Source organism: Fundulus heteroclitus, chromosome 21 (genome assembly GCF_011125445.2).
Source record: "Fundulus heteroclitus isolate FHET01 chromosome 21, MU-UCD_Fhet_4.1, whole genome shotgun sequence".
Classification (NCBI taxonomy): domain Eukaryota; kingdom Metazoa; phylum Chordata; class Actinopteri; order Cyprinodontiformes; family Fundulidae; genus Fundulus; species Fundulus heteroclitus.
In genome coordinates this window covers 13,496,689-13,519,668 of record NC_046381.1, presented here as the reverse complement: position 1 = coordinate 13,519,668, position 22,980 = coordinate 13,496,689, and the positions used below count along the sequence as shown (strand labels likewise).

The following is a 22,980-nucleotide window of genomic DNA, read 5'->3' as shown; positions in this document are numbered from 1 at the left end:
AGTGGTCTGACGTCACGGTTTCCAAGGCTGGTTAATGGAGCACAGAGTGCGAAGATAGGAGCCGCGCATGCGCTCTTCAGACTGACCGTCTCTGAATGCACCGCGGCTGCAGCTTCATTCCAGACAGCGCAGACCTCACAGTGGTAAGTTAAACACTCCCTTTTCTGCTGCTGTTGTTCAAAAGTACGTTTTCAGATCGTTTGAGGCGAGAACATTATACTTTTAAGCTTCCCTACGTGGCCTGTTTACAGAGTTAGTGCGTAATTTAAAAAAAAAAAAGAGTGACTTATTTGTTTTGTGTTTATCAGGCTGACGCGTGTTGCTTTATTAACTCAATAATTGCTGGAATAAATTGTAAATGTCTCCAAAGAATGACAGCAGCATATAAAATGGAGCTGGACCATAATTTAATAACAATATATATCAGTCGAAAGACGTGTGGCACAATAAGGGGAAAAAAGGGTCGATAAAAGTTGGTTATAGAGACAGTTTTCCTTCCTTCCTCTTAGCCTATATTAGTTGATGCTGCAGTCACTGCTTCCTCTCGACCAATCGTAATCGCGGACCCAGGCACGCCGTCACAAAGCGCCGCCCTCTCAAACCACAACACAGAGCACGTGAATATGTCGCAGCAAGGAGCGGCGGAGGAAATTGTCCCAAAACGGGGTTTTACTTGTTCGCCAGCCTGACTGAAATAAACCACAGTGAACTGTAACATTTGCAAGGAACCGGTAAAAACAAAGTCTGGTAACGCAACCAACTTGTTTCATCACGTAAGCCGCTCAGCCGCTCACTACCGCAGCAGCGCGAGCTGTGTCAGCCCCGCGCGACTCCGCGTCATCTTCTTAGGAATCTTATGGAAGTTCTTCCAAAACAAAGCAGGTATAGCAGCTACTGGGCTCCGTTCTTTGTGATAAAATGACAAAGCGTCCTGGCGGCGTAAGGACATCACGCATGCAGTAACGTGCTTCATAGTGATGGACATGCTGCTGCTGTTTTCTGCAGCTGAAAAACCTGGCTTCAGACAATCACTCGCCACTCATGATCCGTGATATAAAGTTCCGGGCTGCAAGTTTTTCTCTAACAGCGCCGGTCACTTTAGTTTATTCTTTGTCAGTATTTAATAACATCACCCAGGTCTCTTAAGTTAAGTCATTTTTCATAAAAAAAAATCAGTTATAATTAAAAATGTTGGTTAAATAATAATTAAATTGGGATTGAGTGTTTGTGTGTGATATATTAAAAGTAAGTCATTTAGCAATATTATAAGAGCCAGGTTTTAAATCTTTTTGATAATTATCTATCGATCAATATGCATTTTTTTATCAATATGCTTTTTTCTATATCGTCCAGCCCTAATATAAAATCTATAAATAAATCTATAAATAAATTCTATAAATGTTTTTCCTATCTAAGTGAGTTTCCTCTGAGTGAGGACACGAAGAATCGAGAGAAGAAAGAGGGAAAGAAAACAATAGTAACAATATATGAAAAAATACAGATATTTATTTTAGACAAATGTTTTAACTTTGGAACAGAATGATGTAACGGTGTAACATATTCAACAAATTAACAGTTACTAACATGGTTTAAAACAAAGAAATAACTTCTATTCACATCTTATACAAATAGACAACACCTACAAACATACAATTAAAAATAGTTGGAATGGAAATTAATTTACTGATCATTTTATGTATTTTTACAGGTAGTGAAAAAAATGAAATGAAGCAGCATGTGGACATGACTAGAACTGATCTACATAAGGTCAGGTGTAGTCATGTTCACTTAAACATGCAGCCAGCTGGAGCAGCTCCCTGTCTTCAGCCGCTGGATGGTCATCCTCCTCTGGGTCGACCTCCTCATCCTCCACGTCTAGCTGGTCACCTGCTGCTATACAAATATTGTGAAGGATGCAGCAGGCGGCGATTACTTATGGGGCAAACGTCAGGCGGACCTCCAGCACCCTTAAGAAGATGGAACGCCACCGTGTCTTCAGATCACCAAAGGCGCGCTCAGTGATGTTTATCAGCCTTGGCGTGGTGTCTGTTGTAGCGTGCCTCCACTAGACCTGTACCAAATATAAAATTAACTTGTAATTTAGGTAATATGCTGATCTGTCTTAATCTTCTATCCAATTAATATAATCTATGTATCAATTGTGTGTCATCGCTGGCTCTATTTAAGGACAAGAAGGTAAGAGATCTTACTGGCAAGCTGTTTCCCTATAGGATGCACCACAGGCCAGCCAGTAGAGGGTCACCAGCACCTCTATCTCCTGTGACCATCCATGGATCTTCTGATGGGCAGCAGCTGAAGGAGGAGGACGATGGTGGCCCTTAGCCTGACGGCTGGTTTCAGGTCCCCTTCATTAAAAAATATTTGGAGGATCGGCACAGAAGTGTTTATCCTCGCATTTTTTGTTTCTGTTTCTTACTGTAAATAAAAAAAATGCCAAATGTTACCATAATTGTTTTTTCAATTCTCACCTTTTTACACCATAAAACTATATGTGGTTAACATGCAGATTAATATATGTATAGTAGTAAATGTAACAAATGGCTTCCCTTCTCTGGTCTTTCTACCATTTCACTGAAAGAATTAACTGAACTAACTGCACACAATTTATAGATTAATCATTGTAAAGGTGCAGACAGAAATAACTTTTCCTTAATGAGCAATGCTGTGAAGGTTAGTAGGTGCAACAAAGTAGCTTAACCCTACTCCCTTTACTGTTATAAAAATTATGTTTTCATTTTAATTCTTTACAGATAAATAGTCACAATTTCAACGTGATCACATGTTTAATACCATCCTCAATGTTGTTTTTGTTAAAGATAAAAGTAGGAAATAGGCTGTCAGTCTTAAAAAACCTACCAGTTGGCACAGACGCTCAACGTCTGACTTTTTATTAAAATTACGCACTAACTCTGTAAACAGGCCACGTAGGGAAGCTTAAAAGTATAATGTTCTCGCCTCAAACGATCTGAAAACGTACTTTTGAACAACAGCAGCAGAAAAGGGAGTGTTTAACTTACCACTGTGAGCTCTGCGCTGTCTGGAATGAAGCTGCAGCCGCGGTGCATTCTGAGACGGTCAGTCTGAAGAGCGCATGCGCGGCTCCTATCTTCGCACTCTGTGCTCCATTAACCAGCCTTGGAAACCGTGACGTCAGACCACTGTTGTGAATTCGTATTCTCAAAGAAAAAATCCGTATTCTCAAGCAGCCGCTGCTGTTTGTGTTCATAAAGAGTAAAGCACAAATTTAAACTTGAAGTTTGTATTTATTAGTTATTGAAGTTGTAACTATTTAAACTGTATGTTGTATCTTTTGAATGTGATTTAAATTATTATGAGTTTACAAATGTTTGTTATGCACAACTTTTGACTGATATGGACACAACTATCCTTTTATGTACAAATCTATTTAGAAAGCTCTCTTACCCCATACCCAAACAGCATTTTTTTTTTTTTTTAATTAATCAAATATTTCTTAAGTATGTGCAGCAGGTACGGCGCTGAGTGAAAAATAACCTGAAACATGCACAGGAACCAACCTGCTGGTGGGAGGGAAAACAAGTCCAAACTACACTGGATGCTCATATCTGCTGCATGATTTTCAGATCTTTAGAGAAAAGGCAGCTTTGTCGCTTCTGGTTGAAGGACTGCTTCTGTTTCGGTCTGGGTGTTCAATGCAGGTAGGGGGGGATTCCACCAAGCGTGCCTTTTTGCTGATTGCTGCAAGCGTGTGCTGAACGGAGAGCTGATGCTGGCAATGGCCGTCTGTGAAACAATCCCTAGAGCCTAATCAAAGCACATGGTGCCAATATTTCCCAGCTTTAGGAAAGGCAGGGCTTTGATACTGGAGCCTGCTGAACTCTTTTTTCCACAATAGAACTGCCTATTGATGACCAACTGTGACATCCAGGGCCTAAATCTGCTGTATCTACCTGCATTACCCCCATGTTGAAGACCTCTGGCATAGACTGTATTTCTAATTTATTCAATGTTTTTTTCATAGAAGAAAATTGTGCTTTTCATAAAAAAAATATTAGTACATTTGTAAGTGACCTCAAACCTTTGAGCGGTACTGTACTTTAATTCAAGCACAGGTTTTGGCTGATTTTTCTTTTAGGGCTTGGGTGGCGTGTCCTTATTTTTGACAGAAAAAAAGTTAAATTGCTAATAAATAAATTAAGTTCTAACAGTAGGTTAGGGAAATAATTTACAGTAGATACACTATACAAATACATGTATTGCCTAATTTTATATACATGTGCGTGTGTGTGTACACACACGCATTTATATTTTAATCTATTAAATCATATAGCAGTGTGATTTAAATAGTGCTGATCTAGGTTTTTGCTCAAGAACCCATAGATGAATGTATTCATTCAACAGCTAATTTTTTTTTTTATTTGCTGCAGATTTGCTCATATCAGAATTTTAAACTGGCTCTGTGGTTCGTAAAAAATGCATTAAATCTCCTATTTTGAACCTTTCATTTAACCTTTACCTAGAATATTACCTGAGCATAAAGATAGTAAAATACAAGATATTAAACAGATTTTAATCAACTTTCCAAAAGTTATAAAAACTGACAATACTCCCTTGACAATATTGAGTTCTAAAAATTTTTACATATACAAATGCTTAATAAGTGGAGTTTTTTTTCCAACGAGAAATCACAAAATCAAAATCAAATGAACCTATATTATAAAGCACATTTTAAAAGAAATGACAGTTGACCATAGTGCTGTACAACAAATCTCTCAAAACAGAGAGAAAAAGAAAACCCAAAATATACATCAAGTTACTACCAAGGACAACAAAACCACATGTGAATTAAACCTCTTAAACAAAACCGAACAAACAAATTTTTAAAAAAATCTCCCAAGCGAGATGAAATAAAGTATTTCCCAGAAACTTATTAGTCACATCACATATTTCAACACTTTCGCTTAACATGTTTTTTTTTTTTAATTTACAGCATTTCATAGTTGTTGAAAAATGGAAAAATGAAACAAATTCGAGTTTTTAGTTTAAATTTACAGTTATAGTTTGTCCTCAATTCCTTCATCGCAGCATTGGAACCCCTCCGATGCATTTGTGGGTTTTCTATTTCAAAAAAGTAGAAAAGAAACATGCTTTACAGCATAATACAATAAAAATATAATTTGACATGTAAATATTATTAGTTGTAGTGCTCAGCTTACTTGAGTTGAGTGTGGTCCTGAAGTTCAAGATTGAGCGTCTCAGGCAGCAGCAAACTGAGACAACCAGCAGCCATTGGGACGATGCCGTAAACCACCATAGGAATGCTGTAATGGAAGGTTTCCAATAGCCTGACCAGGGGTGAGACGATTCCCGCCACACGAGCACACATGGAGTTCACACCCATACCGCTATTCCTGCAGGATAGCGCAGTCAGAATCAAAATGACTTCTGAAATGTTCAACGCTGATCACAGGCTGCAGCTTTTTTTTATTTTATTTTATTTTTTTAATATATACCTGGCACAAAAATTAAGCAAAAATATATTTGGTAGATCATTTCTTTGTTATAATTCCTCTTGGCATTGAATGTTCTATGGAAAGACTGTTCATCCCCTTTTTAAAAGGGGACGAACAGTGACAGCTTATTCTACAATTGACTCTTATTTGATGTTGTTTAGTTCATAGAATTTTTGAAGTATGAGGAGAAATTGTGTATACAAAAAAAAATTTAGGCAATTAACAATTTATTTATTAACAAACATGGGTGTCAAATATCTGTAGTGTTTGAGAGAACCGCACACATAACCAGCAGGCTGGCCCCTCCTCCATATGCTGGTCACCAGCTTGGGCATACATTGCTGTGGGATTGCATCCTATTCTTCATCCAGCATTTGATGCAAGGCAGCTAATGTGGTTGCTCCCAACATTCAAGTTTCATCAAATGCTTTCCTGAGGCACTGAATGTTGTATTCTGGTTTGGTTTTTGCAGTTAAGCATCAGAGTGAGAACAATGGTCTCTATTTCACCATCAAAATGAGGATCGTTTGTACCAAAGTGAGGTCATTTTGGTGGTCCTCACTTTGTGTTAAACCTTGCCATTGTATAATGGCAAGGTTTAAGTCTAAGCTGTGAATTGAGTCTAGGTTAAGGTCAGGGTTAGGTATGCACTGGCAATGGTTAGGTTTAGGGTTATTGTCAGAGTTAGTGCATAGAAAGGGTTGAAAATGACTGAAAATAAATGGAAGTCAACACACTCACTATAGCAAGACGAGAATGTGTGTGTGTGTGTGTCGGAGAAAAACGGTAAACATTCATAGGACTAAAAATTTGTGCTTTCTTACTTGTGACTGAGTGTTCTGAAAGTGTCAGCCTGTTATCAGTATTACAGTAACAGTATTTGATAGCGGGTGATCAGCTAGCTATGTTAGCAATAGCCCAGCTAATGTTCTCATGTATATGTGAAAAGCCAATGGCTTGTTTATGGTGCAGCGGTTTTCTCTCTTCAAATTTTAATGTACTGTATGTAAGTTATAGTTTCGCTATTATTATTTTAGGCCACACACACGTGTACAATAGTTGGTGGTAAGCATCTGTTGTTTGAAACCAAAGAAGAAGAAGCAGAGCTCTAAATTCAGTTAAGTCAGACTGGACGCTGTGGCTAGGCTAATGCTAAGTTAGCAGATCACCCGCTATCAACAAGTTACTGCAATACTGATAACGGGCTGCCGCTTTTAGAACACTCAGTCACGATGTGAAAGAAAACACAACTAAGGCAAGGTTTTGGTTGTATGAATGTTCATCGTCTTCTCTGACACATACTCACAAACTATGTCATACACATTAATTTCATAACTGCAAAAGAAATCTTGCCAATAAAATCAGGATATGACATTCAGTGTCTCAGAAGAGCATTTGATGAAACAGACATGCCAGTTTCAAAACTGGCATTGCCAGATACACCTTAACAACTACTGCAGACTGATGCAGAGGTTCCTCCAACTGGAAATCAGATGTAAAATTGGGCAGAAAACAGTGTGGAGTGTCCCCAGCTCAAGTCATCTCACACAACACGACACAAAGTTCATATCAATGCTTGATTTCACCAAATCAGGTTTTCTTTATACTCCTTGCAATGTATATTCTTTTTGTAACATTACCTTATATCAGTAGGGTATAATTCTGATGTATAGACATAGGCTGTACTGAAGGCAGCTGCTGCAGCAAATTTTCCTGTCATTGCAATGCCTGTCACCACCACAGGAAGGTCTGATGGGTATAAAACATATTAGTATACTGAAATGACAACAGTATAAAAAAAACACAAACAACAAAAGGAAATCGATGAGTTCACCTTTTGGGACAGAAGTGGCAACCAAACAAGAGACCCCTCCAAAGAAAAGGAAACCTGCTTGACACATTCTCCTCCCGAAGCGCTGAATGAGAGTCAGGCCGACCAGGTTGGCAGGAATTTCGATAAACCCAAAGATGAGCTGGGTGAGGTAGATATTTAAACCAAAACTCCCAATATTTAGACTCAGTCCATAAAACAGGAAGCTTGCTGCAAACCTGAAATCAGATGCAAGTTTAATATGACTGCTGAAATAAATCTGTACATGGTAACGTATACAGGCAAATGGATTCCAATATAAGAAGACCCACCAGTTCAAGCCCATTATTAGAGTGCGTTTTCTCAAATAGGATATTCGGAAGATGTCTATCAGGTTCTTTCTGTCTGGAGTAGTCTCCAGAGTGACCTAAAAAAAGTTTAAATAAACTTTAGATAAATGTCTCACAAAAATCTAAAGTTTTAGGTCTCATTCAGGCTATGCATCCTCCTAAACAACTTTCATCCTGAGTGGTCCAATGCACTTGAACACACCGCGGATGAACTCAAGATCGCATGAGGTCCACCTGTTGGAGATATTTTAGGAAATTACTTCTGCATTAGCAACTCAGAGTGTGCTTTGCAGTCAGATTACTAAGGACCACTTGCTCAACTGAGGTGACTCTCCGACATGCAAAATTATTACCTGGACGTCTTCCAATGAAAAAAAAATTGTGTTGAAGAACTAAAGGCTGTTTTCAGCTACAGTGGCTTGAAAAATTACCCTTTCTTCTTGTGATTTGCAACACTTTATAACATTAGAACATTAATAGAACAACACAAAACAGCTGATGGACGAGAAATAATGGATGGCTTGCAAAACTTTTTACAATTAAAAACCTATAGCATGCATTCATATTCAGCCCCCTTTACTCATCCCTGATCCCTGATAAGCAGAAGACAATGGATGGATGGAGGATTTAAGGATGGATAAATAGATGGATATACAACTCATCTGACGAAATACAACTTAGTCGGCTGTGTTATGTGTTTTCACAGAAGGACATGTAGACCTGCTGTTGTTTCATCTGATCATTCAGGATGATTTTTTAAAAGGTTTCTTTTTTGTCTTGGCGCTGGTATAGAGCTAATAAACTTAATTAATTTTCTTTACATTAAACTTTTTTAGTCGTTTTCTTTTCTGAGTTTTCATCTGATCACTCAGGACGAGACAATTTAAAAAGCAAACTTGCACTTAAAACTGTCAACTTTTAACCGCCCAGTCGAGCAACGCCTTTGAATTTTCTGAAGTTTATTTGTGGAAGAGGACCTTATCAAGCAGATCTCCTGGTGCACTCCTTTTGTTAACTTTAGCTGCCCTCTGGAGCTCCTTCAGAGCCTCCTCCTTCCTGCCCTGGGTCATCAGCCATCGAGATGATTCTGGGAGGAACCTGTTGAAACAAAACTTCCACTTCAGCTCAGGACTACTCAGGCAAGGTTTTAGTTTTAAAGTATTTTTTTCAACCACTGACCAGAACAACATCACCAGCAATATGACAAGAGGGCTGAAGAGCACAATTTGCAATATCCTCCAGTTATTCAACAAATAGGCAATACCAGACAGAAGCATCTGTCCGACAGAAAAGAAACTGATGATGGACATTGTGCAAAGAGCAGACTTTGAAGGATCAGTCCATTCCACCACTGAAAACCAGATCAGGAGAACAATTATGGTCATTAGTGTGTGACACTGGTGAAGAGTCTAAATCTTTTGCAATGTTTAAACTCTACCTTTGTAACACGTTTAGAGCTAAATACATCAGAGCTAAGTAAATTAAGGTTCACAAAGTAAAAGAACAAGCAATAAAACATTGACCTACTCAGTATGGATGCGTTCATAACAATGACACCACTTGAAGTCCCGCAGAGAAATTTTAAAACGATATAAACATAGATGTTGGGCGAGAAAGCCGTCGTCATTGCAAACAACAGGTTGAGGGAAGCTGTAAGCAGGACTGCTAATCTTCTGCCAAACCTGGAGACAAGAACACAGAACTTTATTGGTATTTAAAATCTAAAGGAACACAGAAAATGTACATAAAATCTAATTTAATCATAAAACTTAACATCTTTCTTTAAAATGTATATCTCGTTAGAGATATGTTTCCACATGAGCTCAAATGCTTCACATGTTCCATTCTCAGTATTCGTTTCACACAGATCCTTAATGGCACGCAATCTCCCACCTCTGTTTTGGGTGTTGATGACCAATGTTATTTCATTAAAAAAAACTGATCACTGCATTAACATACACCCCGAGGATCTTTTTGAGATTAGAGTTGTTTTAGGATTGTGGAAGTCCACCCTGCTCTTAACCACCGTGCGCCAGGCCATTAGCTGCAGCCTCCGGGGCCAACTAATAAGGTTTTCACCAAAGACCAGAAGAGTTACCTGCTGCAGATAAGATAGTAACTGATTAAGCTGCCATCACAATATTTCCAACATTGTATCCCAATAAACATTTTTTTTAAGTTGAAATGACATCTAAACAACGTCTAGATCACACAGGTCAAGCTCAAGGCTGGAGGCCTGGGCGTGCCAGGGATACTTCTTTGTCTGCCTCAAAAGATAATTTCATATTCCTATTAATAATGGCCTGTCGCTCAGTAACATAACACTTGTATCCCAGGATGCACAACAACGGGTATATGTTTGGGTGCACAGAAGCTACACTGTTCAGACTCAGAGATGCAGAAAGGATACTTGCAGTACTTTCCTTGTTTCCAAGAAATTAAAAACCAGTTCAGACCCACTTTGTTCTGAAGTGAACATTTTACTGACAAGTAAGCCTGCTGCACAATGAATTTAGTTGACGTGTCAATGTTTTGGAAACGCAGAAAATAAATAACCACAGTAAATTAATAAATAACATACAAGTGTTCAGTGAACCGTTGCATTTTGATGAGGCTAGCATCTGCAAAACTCCTGTTTTTGTTTAAAGCTGTGTTAAATTAATTTTCTATAAAAGCAACAGCCTTACAAAGGAGCTGCTTTAAAACCTTATGTAACAGTAGGATTGGGCAATTAACAAATGTGGTGTTAAAATATGTTCTAATTTATATGGCAAAAACCTTGTTGAATAAAAAGCGTTGGGAGATTATTATTGTTTGGAATCCTACATAGGCCTAATTTAAATTTAAGCTACCCAGCAGCTGAGTGGTACCTTCCAGAATCCCAGGTTTGGTTTAGTTAGACAAAAACCACCTCGTTTTACTATTGACTCATAATTTATTCATTTATTTTTTATTCATCATGTTTGGTTGGTGAACCTGCGATCCTGAGGGAATATGATGAAAATAAGACTATATATTGCAATGGGAAAGAAATCTATATTGGTGGTATTAGTGTCAAAATGTCTTACTAAAATCTCAGAGATGGATTTTTTTTTACTATGAATATATTTTTAAAGTAGCACTGTGTAACATTTAGCCACTAGGGGGCACTATATCTGTAGCTTCCAGGTTTAGTGCCCTGAAGGCCACTGGCAACAGTGTCTATCCATATTTTGAAATCTGATAGCTTTGGACCAGCAGAAGTCATGGACTGACTTGATTATACTCCCATTGAAACAGAGAAGGAGAGGACAAGACAGAGCCGGGGGGAGAGGTAGTTGGAGGGGAGGAGCCGTGGACGTTAAGGACGGTGCAGACAACAGGCTCAATCAACTGATTATGAAAGGCTACAGGAACTTCTGCAGAGGAGAGCTGACAGGGAGGTTTGTGAACTATAAGTATTATATTTTGTAGTGATAACCATGGCCATGGCAAACTTGAGGATGAGTAAAGTAGAAGCAAAATAAATTTGTGGTTTACAAATTCCAATAAATGTATTAGTCTTGAGACAGCATCTGCCTCCACCTCAGATTGATCTCTCTGGGCCCCTTTGATCAGCTCCATCACTTAGTGGGAGTGGGGGGCTGTGGAGTGTGTGCTGTAGGGCATGGTGGCTGATCAGGTGGTGCCTGGGTCTTGGGTCTCTGGGGAGGTACCCAGAGTGAGGTGTCTGGTGGGTTCTGCGCCGGGGTCTGTGGCCCCCACCTGGGCGGGGCTTTGGGGCCTCAGGGGGCCTTGGATGGCCTCTTGCAATACTCTTTGGGTTTCTGCGCCGGCGGACGTGGGTTACTGGCCTGGTAGCTGTGCTGCCATTGGGTGGGTCCTGGGGTGTGTTGTCCTTGGGCGGGTGTTCTGGCGGGGCCTCAGGGGCTTGGGTTCTGTGGAGTATTCGCTGTGGGTTAGGGCCAGTGTATACCCGGGTGTCTGGCCCTCCCGGGGCCTCTAGCGCGCTAGAGGGTCTTGGGGTCTGTCGAGCTGGGAGGGGGGTAAGGTATATTAACATCTCATGGCAGACGCGCTCCCATTCAGGGGGGTGAACCCAGCCTGGGTGTCGTATATGGTGTGGGAGTTGTTTGAATGTTAGGGTTGGGGGGGTTAATTCAATTTTTATTTCCTGGGGTTGGGTAAACCCAGGAAAACCCACCTCCTATGGACCTGCATGCCACACATGTAGGTCCATAGGGGGTGGGGGCTTCGCTGGGGAGGATTTCACAGCCCGCTGTCTTGTGACGTCCAAGACTCCGATTTTATTATACATAATAGACACTTTCTTTTATAATATTCTCACAACACACACCCACTGTATGTAGGGCATTAACTGGGGGGGGGGGGGTAAGACATCTTGTGTAGGCTTTACCCCTGGTGGCCTCCTCTGCTCCCAGTTGCATTTAGACATTGAGGATTCTGGGTAGGGTGCATTGGGGGGTGGGTGCACCGGCACACAACATTTGAGCAGGCGGAGGCAGGCTTGCAATCTCTTTCACACCTCTGTTCTCCGGTTGCCACCTGGAGTCCAAGGCCTGGAGGAGGAATGGATACCAGGATACAGGCCAGTACATCAGGAGACGTGGAGGAGGCCGTAGGAGGGCAACAACGCTGCAGCAGGACCGCTACCTCTGCATTTGTGCAAGGAGGAACAGGAGGAAAAACTGCCAGAGCCCTGCAAGATGACCTTCAGTAGGCCACAAATGTGCATGTGTCTGCTCAAACAATAAGAAACAGACTCCAGGAAGGTGGTATGAGGGCCCTACGCCCACAGGCGGGGGTTATGCTTACAGTCCGACACTGTGCAGGACGTATGGCATTTGCCAGAGAACACCAATATTGGCAAATTGGCCACTGCCGCCCTGTGCTCTTCACAGATGAAAGCAGGTTCCCACTGAGAACATGTGACAGACATAACAGAGTCTGGAGACACCGTGGATGACATTCTGCTGCCTGTAACATCCTCCATGACTGGTTTGGCAGTGGGTCAGTAATGGTGTGGGGTGGCATTTCTTTGGGGGCTTACACAGCCCTCCTTGTGCTCTTCAGTGGTAGTCTGACTGCCATTAGGTACAGAGATGAGATCCTCAGACCCATTGTGAGACCATGTGCTGGTGTGGTTGGTTCCTCCTAATGCAAGACAATGCTAGACCTCATATGGCTGGAGTGTGTCAGAAGTTACTGTAAGATGAAGTCATTGATGTTATGGACTGGTCCGTTCCCCAGACCTGAATCCAGTTGAGCACAATCGGGGACGTCATGTCTCGCTCCATCCACCAATGCCACGTTGCACCACAGACTTCCCAGGAGTTGGTGGATACATTAGTCCAGGTATGGGAGGAGATCCCTCAGGAGACCATCCACCACCTCATCAGTAGTAACACCCAGGTGTTGTAGGGAGGTCATACAGGCATGTGGAGGCCTCACACGCTACTGAGCCTAATATTGACTTGTTCTAAGGACATTACATCACAGTTGGATCCACTTGCAGTGTGTTTTTCCACTTTAATTTTGAGTGTGACTCCAAAGTCAGAGCTCCATAGGTTAATAAATTTGATTTCCATTGATAATTTGTGTATAATTTTGTTGTCAGCACATTCAACTATGTAACAAACAAAGTATTTAATAAGAATATTTCATTCATTCAGATCTAGGATGTGTAATTTTAGTGTTCCCTTCATTTTTCGAGCAGTTTTTTTTATATATATATATATATATATATATAGATCTGATTAATATTCCTGAAGATGCCACACCCACTCCTTTATCTACCCCTCTTCCAATCAGAGGGGTGGAGCTCCAGCAGGTGCCACTGGTTACACTCATGTTCCACATTTCACACGTTTTTTTTTTCACTATTTTTTTTTTTAATTCGGCATCTGAACAAATGTAAATAAGTTCTATTCAATAATCTAGATCTTATTTTGGACATATTAAACCCAGACTGGAGGATTATCCACCACTAAATTAAAGTGGGTAGGAACCAAAGGAAGCACTCCATTTATGATTTTTTTTTTCAAAATAAGCTCATTAATTATTATCTGAAATGAAAAAAATACAGTTTTTACTGTTACTGTTTGTACAACCTGAACCAATGGCTGAAACAAGGTTGATATTTTTTTTACAGAACGACAAGGTAAAAGGAAATGTATTTACCTATCAGAAATAGCCCCAAACACCAAACATCCAACAAGAAAGCCTGCCATGAAGATGGACTGCGATGCCTCTATCAACCCACTTTTCTCACAAACTAGATCAAACTGTAAACATGAGCAATGGTTACTAAAAAGAAGATAAAGATGCAATCAGAATTATCAGGAGAAATTGCTCTGATTCGGTTTTGCTTACTTCTGTCACTAGGGTTGAAACACCATGTGAAACCTCATATTCAAAGCCGGCGATGCATCCTGTTGTGCTGTTAAGGCCATACGCTTCAATCGTTTCCAAATCCAGATCCACAGGAGTGAACATTTTACACTTTTCAAACCGGCCATCCTTATCCACCGGGATGGTGAGATTTTTTTGTCTCTCCTCTGTCAGGTTTGGACCTTTTTCCAATATCCAGTCGGTGTTACAGTGATGTGGAAAGCTCATTCCCGTGAACACCTGGCTGCTCACATCGAACGCAGGGAAAATGCTGGGTATGCATAACACAACGAGTAAGGTTTTCTGAAACAAACCGAACTCCCCCACCTCCTTCAGGACCTCTCCGAAGGTGCTCATCTTGGCAAGTGGCTTGGGTTACGCAGGCCTCCAGTATATGTACTGTAAATATTTGTTAATATTTAACAAAGCACAATAAAGGTAGTCATGGTAACTTGCTCTATCTAGTAGTAGGGAGGAACAGTTATTGTAGTATACAAAATGTCACCGAACCTAGTCAATAAAGTAGACAATGTCACAGACAACGACAACGAAAAGATACAGAACAATGCAATCATAATAATGAGTTAGAAGTGAAACAACTGTATTATTAAACTAGTATATGAATATATGAATAATACTATATATATATATATATTATATATATATATATATATATATATATATATATATATATATGTATATATATATACGTGCGTGTGTAGCACTGAAAAGATCATTGAGGAGGGAAATCTTCCAATGAAGGGTTGCATTTTCTACAAAAATTATATTCTTTACAAAAGTGTTAACAGTATAATTTTCCGATGTTGTCAACTCACAGTCCCGTTTTACATTATTCTTGTTGAAGAAAAAAATCCATTCTCTGTTTACTGCCCCATGAAACACCTATCTTTCGGATGTGACAGTATCTTATGTATGGAAGTGCATATCTGGTTTTTAGGACTTGACTCAAATGTTTTTTCTATGTTGGAAAATAATAATTTCAAATTACTGTAGCTTTGGAAAAACAACACCTTTATGCCTTATACTTTGATAATTTGTAGGTATTCCAGCTCCTAAATATGGCCTTTAAGCATGATTGTGTACAACACTCATTAAAATCCAGATCTCAGGGACTCACTTTACATACAAATAAATCTGTAGCTGTGTCACTATAATGGAACGTTGCAGGTGTACAAATGTTTGAGTAAAATAAATTTAGTCACCTGAACCTTCTTAATACACAGATGCAGCTGAGATACACCAGTTGCATTTGTATACAACTGGTTTATCAAGTTTATTTCACTCACACAAGTTTCTTGTGTCCTCCATCCGTTCATCTGGTTTTGTAAATTGATGCATTTTGCTCCACACAAATAGACTCTGACAGACAACAGAGGAGTGTTCTCTGTCATGCTGTAGCATGTCATGCTGGTGGGAAATTCCCGATTGAATAGAATAACTTTTATTTGTGACTTAATGGAGAACATATGGATGAAGGAGTAGGATCTCCCCCCCTCCGTCCAATTAAGCTTATTCAGTCCATCTGTTGCCTCGTTATCACACTCATGCTTCCCACCTATCTCCCCTTCTATTTAAACTCCTGTTTGTCGTTTGCTTCTTGCTGGATTATTTTGCTGCCATGCCACGTCCTTCATGTCATTTACTTTGTTCAACCCAAACCTGCCTCAGTTTACTGTTTTAAAAAGTTTTCTTTCTTTTATTCTAATTATTTTACTTGCTGTGCTGCTTCTGCCCACCTGTCTGCACTTGGGTCCACTCCAAGAAACACAATCTTGACATACCAGACCTCGGGAGAACAAAACAGATACTTGCTATGTGACTGACTTAGGCATATTTTCCAATTTAATGGCCACATCGGGTGCAGTCAACTGCCAAAAAATCTTAATCTTCACACTGAAGAAACCCTGACTTGCCTATAAACTGCCCTGTGATCTGCTGATCCACGCAATCCCCCATTGTGTTTTTTCCCACTGTAAATCATTAGCAAATTTTTTTAAACTAGCTGGGAAAAAAAAAAAAACTTCAGATAGCTTCAACAAAAAAAGTATTTCATTAATTTAAATTGGCCACAGAAAGGGTGGAAGGACACAGTCAGGTCATAAGACAAGAAGATACACCACATCAGGTTTGCAAGAATGAGACTATATAAGATTTTATTACTATTTTTTGAGAAACAATTGCATTCATATCTGTATTTAGCTACTGTCTATATTCCAGGTGGATTTAAGTATCAGGTCTGTGTTCAGGACAAAGTTCAACCACTGCGGAGCAATTAGCCACAACAGGGAAACTATTGGGTCTGTTTGTGCTCCAGATGTTGCTGTATGCAATCTTGCAGCAGTTGTGTTTATCAGTCGCTGTTATATTTAGCACCTTAACTTTGGTATTGTGTTGACTTTCACTATGAAGATGCCGATAAATCAACATCTTGATATAAACACTGGCATTTTTCCATAACACACCCACAGGCGTTTGAACTTTAACATTGCTACTTCCTTTAAAAAATTGTATAATCAGATAAGGAGTAAGGTACGATGAAAGCCATTATGTTTATGAGCTCCTTCAAGCTGTGCGATATGTAATAAAACAATTATATTGCATTGATTGATATTGCATAGTTTTGTTCGTCTTGGTTAAGTGAGCAAAAGTGTGGTTTTTAAAAGATTTTTAAAAATGGGCAATGAGGGGGCCAGTCGTATATATGCAAAACAGGCCCCTCTGTCATTGGGTGTGGGGGTGAGGGGGGCTGTACTTTTTTTAAGGGTACATTGAGAAGTTTGGATAAAGTCATCAAGAAACAGGTGTTTCTGGGCCAAAACTGCAGGTGTAGTCAGATAAATTTTTCCCAGTAAAACGATGCTGCTGAGGTGGACATATGGAAGCTAATTTATTTCCGTATGTTGTGCGGACTAATCGTTATCTATGTTTACAATGATCCCAAACAATAAACATTAACACTGATTAGATAAGCATTTGTCTGACAAAGGTCGTATTGTCATTGCTACATAATCACATGTGGCATGATTTCAAACATGGCACCGCCTAACCCATGTGCGCACCTTTTACTCCTCTGACCCAGAGTGTGTGTCATCATAACTTTATATTGACTTAAATAATCTTTCATCCCAGAGACTGTGTGATGAGGCTGTCATAAAATGCACTGTTTTTAATCAGAAACCGTTTATTTAAATGTCATTAAATACAGGTCAAATAATCTTTTAATTAAACAATGTTTTTTTTCTGCTAGTTTAGAACTCTGTTTTTTTCTCATTTTTTTCTCTCTCGACAAATAAAAACATTTGTCATAAGATTTTCTTTTCACCACATCTGAAAATAAAAACATAATTTCCTATAGCTGGTGTCAAAATAATCACTGTTGCCAGCATCAGAAAAAATCCAAAGTGTGCTAGCTGCATCTGTTGAGGTCCAAATTTGTTTCACAGAGAGAGATGTCATCACAGTTGGATGTTGGACCAAACTAAGAAACTTATCAGTTTTATCACGGTGGTCCAAAGGTGGTTAGAGCTGATAGACTAAGTTGAAATCAATACCTCCTCTTCCTCTCTAGGTCAAGTATTTTGACCAACAACTCTTGTGTGTGTGTGTGTGTGTGTGAAGCGAAGCCTTTGTGTTTGCATTTCTTCCTAAAAGGTCACTGAAAGTGTAATTTTTCTCTTCATAGAAGGTACACCTGGTCTGCCGTTCTGTTAGCTGTGACAGATCATCTGCCATTACCATGTAACATAGAAAGGATTCCTGGATCAATATTTGCTTCTGTGCTTTTTGTCTCTCTGCTCTGTCTTCTAACCCCCAGTTGGTCGAGGCAGATGACCGTTCACACTGAGCCTGGTTCTGGTTCTGCTGGAAGTTTTTCCTCCCTGTTAAAGGGGAGTTTTCCTCTCCACTGTCGCTTCATGCATGCTCAGTATGAGGGATTGCTGCAAAGTCATCAACAATGCAGACAACTGTCCACTGTGGCGCTACACTCTTTCAGGAGGAGTGAATGCTGCTTGTCAAGACTTGATGCAATCTACTCAGTTTCCTTAGACTGGAAACTTTTTGACCAATCTGTGTGATTTGCTTGAATATGATGTGTTATGAACTGTCTGGCGCTATCTAAATAAAATTGAGTTGAATTTAAAGGGTAAGATTATTTATGCATTAGGTTGGTTTTAAACATTGAGACCGTTAATACAATAATGTACACATTTTGTATGGAATTGATATCATTTAAATAAAACACAATTAAATGTTATCAACTGCTACCTTAATTTGTCTCCAGTTTGAGTTCTTGTCCTCTACAGCGGTGTTCCCAAACTTTTTAGCCTGCGACCCCCAAAATAATAGTGCCACAGACTCGTGACCACCTTTTTGGCGGCTGGGATTTTTTTTTTTTAGGCCGTAAATTACAATAATAGTTGTAAAATTACGAGAATAAAGTATTATTTTTATAAGAACTCATTGAAAAAAGTGCAGCCTTCCCCCTGTGTTAAAATAAGAAATGTTGAGCATCTGGTAAGGCTATACATTAGTATCATTTCTATAAATAAAGAAATAATATATCGTTTTAGCACATCAGCGTCAAATCACATCACGACTTTCAAGAGGTGTCTCGCAACACCTCAGGGGGTCCCAATCCAGAAATGTTTCATAGGGGTGGCCAGATGGAGCCACTTAAACTAAAAGCCATAATTTCAGGATTCTAGTGTATTGCCTGTAGAAAACTATCTTAAAGACTTAAGTAAAAGCCCTACTAATATCTTTTGTACTAATATATTTTAAATGTCACTAATGATCTAATGTGCGTAGACCAATAACGGTACAGTTAACATTTTGAGTTGAACAACAATTCCTTTTTCTTGTGTAATTATATTTAGAATAAGGTGTACATTTGTGCATTTATTGGAAAACAAAACAGTTTCTAAGGGAAAGTGGATACTGGCAGATACAAATAAAAGCGCGACATAAGCTCAGGAAGAGCGCCTGCCTACAATTTACACTGGCCAGTGGGGGTGGCCAGGACATGGCATAGGGGGGCTGTGGCCACCCACAGGTGGCGCCACTGTCCCAACCCTCACTTTGGGAACCCCTGCAGATTCAACCAGAGTTGTGACTACACCCAACAACAAATAATTTTTAAATAGGATTTTTTGAGGCTTTGCCATGACCTGTCTGTCACAGGGTGTGATTTGTTCCCTTAGTTTAATTTATTGAAAATACCAAAGGATAACATTGTTTAACACATGAAATAAGGATTTCTCACAATCTAAACTCTGCTTCAGTTTAGGTCTTCTTTTAGTCCTCCTGATTCCAATTACGTGCCTCATGCTAGAAAAAAGTCCAGGTATGGTGAGGGGTAAAATTTAAAAGTGCCGGTACTGCGGACTGGCCCATACCGGCCAACTTAAAGCGGGGCGCTAACCTCAGATCTTCTGTGGATGTAAGCTTCCTCAGATCCTTCTGTCTCTTTGTGTGATCCCAGTAACGTCACATTCAGTGACGTTAAGATAGGGCTTTGTAGGGGGCCATGTTATCACTTAAAGGTCTTCTTGCTTTTCTTCACACTGAAGTTCTTAATCACCTTGGCTGTATTGTTGGGGTCATTGTTCTTCCGCAGAAGAAATTTAGGACCAAACACAGGCACTGATAAACCTGTATTTCTTGATCCTGAATAAATCCACACCTAAATGTGCAGAAATGCAACCCCGAATGTGCAAAACCTCCACCATGCTTCAATGTTGCCTGCAGAAACTAAACATTGAACTGCTCTCCAGCCCTTCGACAAACAAACCATCTTCTGCTAGTACCAAACTTTTTTGACTCATCAGTCCAGAGCAGCAGCTGCCTTTTTTCTGCACCCCAGTTCCTATGTTTTTGGCTTTTTGGCTGCAACTCTTCTATGAAGGTCACTTCTGGCAACACTTCTCTGGACACTGGGTATGTGTAGCTAGACCCTTCTGACTTTAACCTGTTGTAAGCGGATGGCACTGCTAGACATCTTCCAGTTTCGGAGGGAAACAACCCTGATGTGTTTCATCTGCTGCACTAAGTTTCCTTGGCTGATCGCTGCGTCAAAACAGTCGGTACCATCTTCAGCATGGACCGTTTCCATCTGCTCCTTCAAAAGAGCTTGAACAGCACTTCTCGTGTGATTTGAAACATTTGTCTGGAAGAGACAGACCTTGCTGATGCAGCGTGACCACATTGTGCCCTTGCCACAGTGTTGGACCTGTGACATGAAACTGTCTTCCTCAACCTCATCTTGGTAGCAAAGTCTGACTGTTTCTCACCCAGTTTTAAGCCTCATACTGAGCTGCTTCTGTTTTAGGTTATTTCTTTGTTTAAAGCGACATGCGACAATGACGAGCATTAACAATCATATCAAAACCAATCATTTTAATATGATTGGTTGATCACATGATGGCAATCCTACAGAATCCCATACTTTTTTCAAGTGGACCTACAATAATCGAACACTGGTTAGAAGGCAAAGGGTACTAACATCAAAATAGAGATGCGGTTCGAATCTTTCCTTTGTTTGCCTTCTTTGGATTTGGCAAAATGATAAAAATAAACAATCAATACTTACAGTTTTGAGAGCCTTCCAGGTTTAAGGCATTTCATACACGCCTAAAACTTTTGCAATGTACTGTTTATTATGATAAATCACATATAGGCCTCAGGACATTTTTGGATGGAAAGATCATTCACATCATCGATTGGACAGACTGAATTTGTTTTATTTTGACATACTGGTTTTCTGAGGTTCTTAACAAACAAGTGGCTCCCAAACACACAAATGCTGCACAGGCCCATTACAATTTACAAAAAAAAAAAAAAAACATGAATTCAATATTTAACAATTTTGTTGGAGTGTCAAAAAAATAAACAGACTGTAACAAATAAAATGTGACGCACCTTTTAACTGATAAACTCTACAGCTAACTCAATACAAACTAATAGCAGTGACCATTTTACAACTTTGTAGACTTTTCTGCCTTGTCTTCTGGAGCAAAGGACCCTTTCTCAGAAGTTTCATCAGACGATTGTCTGAAATTATAAACAAATGAAACAAGTGATATGTTAGCAAGATGAGCTACAGTAACTAGCGGGGGCAAAAATGTGCGGACTCACTTGTTTTCAGCAAGGTCCTGAAGTTCGACATTACGAGTTTCAGGCAGCAGCACACAGAGCCCTCCAGCCACGATGGGGACAATGCCGTATATCAACATGGGGATGGTATGATGGTAAACATCCAAGAGGCGGATCAGGGGAGCGAGGATTCCTGCCACCCGAGCACACATGGCGTTCAGACCTACACCGTTCTGCCTGGTAGGACAGAAGATCAGCTCATCAGCAGTCTCACTACTTCGATGAAGCTAATACTCTCCAAATTCATTTTTTTAAAATGAATCTTTAGTTTTGCCCTTAGGTCGCTGTCTTACCTCAGAACGGTGGGATATAGTTCTGCTGTATAAACATACACTGTGGCAAAACTGGCAGTGGCAGCAAATTTACCAAGAACTGCTATGACTGTGATCACGACGGGAAGATCTGATGGGCAAACAAATTAAATTTGTGTAATGACGGCTGTGCTAAAAAAAACACATGTATAGCTCTCAGACGCAACAGCTTCAAAGGACAGCTATTAAATAAGTCATTTGTGATGATTTTCTTTTAAAATAAAACATTTGCAAGCCAAAGTTTTATTACCTTTTGGTACAACAAGAACACAGAGGCAAGCCACACCTCCGAACAGCAGCACCGTGGCTTGGCATATTTTCCTTCCAAAATGCTGTAGGAACGGCAAAATACCCACACGAGCAGGAACCTCCACCACGCCAAAGATGAACTGGGTGAGGTAAATATCCAGGCCAAAGTTGCCAACATTGAGGCTGAATCCGTAGTACATCAGACTTGTTGCAAACCTGTTAAGTTGCAAGAAATACGTTAAGAGGTCTCGTTGAGACGCAGCTACAAAGGTGGCAAACTGAACACTCACCAGACGCTGCTCATTATCAAAGCCCGTTTTCTCAGGTATCTTAACCTGAAGATGTCCAGCATGGTTCCCTTTTTGTTTGCGCCTTCTCCTTCTAGCTAGAAAATTCTAGCTGTGATTAGTGAGCACGTGTTTGGTTTTGGCAGAAGTCAGAGTGTATTTGGTGCGACTCACTTTCTCCAGCAGCTCCTCCGGTACTTTCCTCTTGTTCACTTTAGCGGCTCTCCGTATTTCCTTTATGGCCTCCTCCTTCCTGCCCTGTGTAATGAGCCAGCGAGCTGACTCTGGGAGAATCCTGGTTGACCAGATAACCCCGGGGGATCACAAACTGTACAGTGATGATTTTACTTTTTTTTTCTGTGGCTATGGGGTCTAAAAAGGTTTATAATTAGGCATGGGCCCCACTTACTCATATATTAAGTCGACTGACGCTATATTGCACTTTATCCTTCAGCTGTATGACATGTAGTAGCAAAGGAAGCTGGGAATCAAACCCATAACTTCCCCCAATTTCAAAAATTATTTTAATCCCCATTGAAGCCCCCAACCAGTCTATGGATGGAGTGAAGGGTATAATGGTCAATATGTGGCTATCTGGAACGTAAGGCCATGCAGGCTGCTGCTTCTCAAATGTTGCTAACCGACTGCCGTTTATCTGGCCGAAAGAAGCTACTACGTATTTTCTTATGGTCACATAAAAGACATTTTGCCTGTTTGGAAATGTGTTCAGATCAGGGGCAATTCAGTTGTTTAGATGGCAGTCAGATCCTCACAATACTGATGTCAGAAATAGCCCATTGATACCTAAAATATAATTGTATAATCTGATGCAATCTGTATAATCTGATTGGATTTGACTTGGAAAGTGCCTTCAATAAAACTGAATTGAATAATGAC

The 22,980-nt window shown here is 40.0% G+C and overlaps 2 protein-coding genes across 2 annotated transcripts in view; both read right to left on the bottom strand.

Annotated features, from left to right (window-relative positions):
- Window positions 1-4,981: 4,981 nt before the first annotated feature.
- LOC105938414 (solute carrier family 22 member 13) lies at window positions 4,982-14,429 on the bottom strand. Its single transcript, XM_012880140.3, has 10 exons — window positions 14,046-14,429; window positions 13,854-13,957; window positions 9,201-9,355; window positions 8,853-9,024; window positions 8,651-8,771; window positions 7,656-7,750; window positions 7,348-7,562; window positions 7,154-7,262; window positions 5,217-5,411; window positions 4,982-5,118 (listed from the first exon to the last, which is right to left on the bottom strand). Exons 1-10 carry the CDS (start codon window positions 14,418-14,420, stop codon window positions 5,055-5,057), a joined length of 1,605 nt encoding a protein of 534 aa, XP_012735594.2. The 5' UTR covers window positions 14,421-14,429; the 3' UTR covers window positions 4,982-5,054.
- A 6,785-nt stretch (window positions 14,430-21,214) lies between these two features.
- Window positions 21,215-22,980, bottom strand: part of LOC118556736 (solute carrier family 22 member 13-like) — an 8,532-nt gene continuing 6,766 nt past the window's right edge. The window contains exons 5-9 of the mRNA XM_036124858.1: window positions 22,258-22,378; window positions 22,087-22,181; window positions 21,798-22,012; window positions 21,530-21,638; window positions 21,215-21,413 (exon numbers count right to left, since the gene is read on the bottom strand). Coding sequence (XP_035980751.1) covers window positions 21,215-21,413; window positions 21,530-21,638; window positions 21,798-22,012; window positions 22,087-22,181; window positions 22,258-22,378 — 739 coding nt within the window. The remainder of the gene's footprint in view (window positions 21,414-21,529; window positions 21,639-21,797; window positions 22,013-22,086; window positions 22,182-22,257; window positions 22,379-22,980) is intronic.

Excerpts from the sequence above, each read along its gene's own strand:
- LOC105938414 (XM_012880140.3), bottom strand. The coding sequence starts at position 14,420 with ATGAGCACCTTCGGAGAGGTCCTGAAGGAGGTGGGGGAGTTCGGTTTG. Across the intron at positions 8,772-8,852 it reads TTGCTGGTGATGTTGTTCTG|GTTCCTCCCAGAATCATCTC; the intron begins GTCAGTGGTTGA and ends TTGTTTCAACAG. Across the intron at positions 5,412-7,153 it reads TTATACCCTACTGATATAAG|GAATAGCGGTATGGGTGTGA; the intron begins GTAATGTTACAA and ends GCTATCCTGCAG.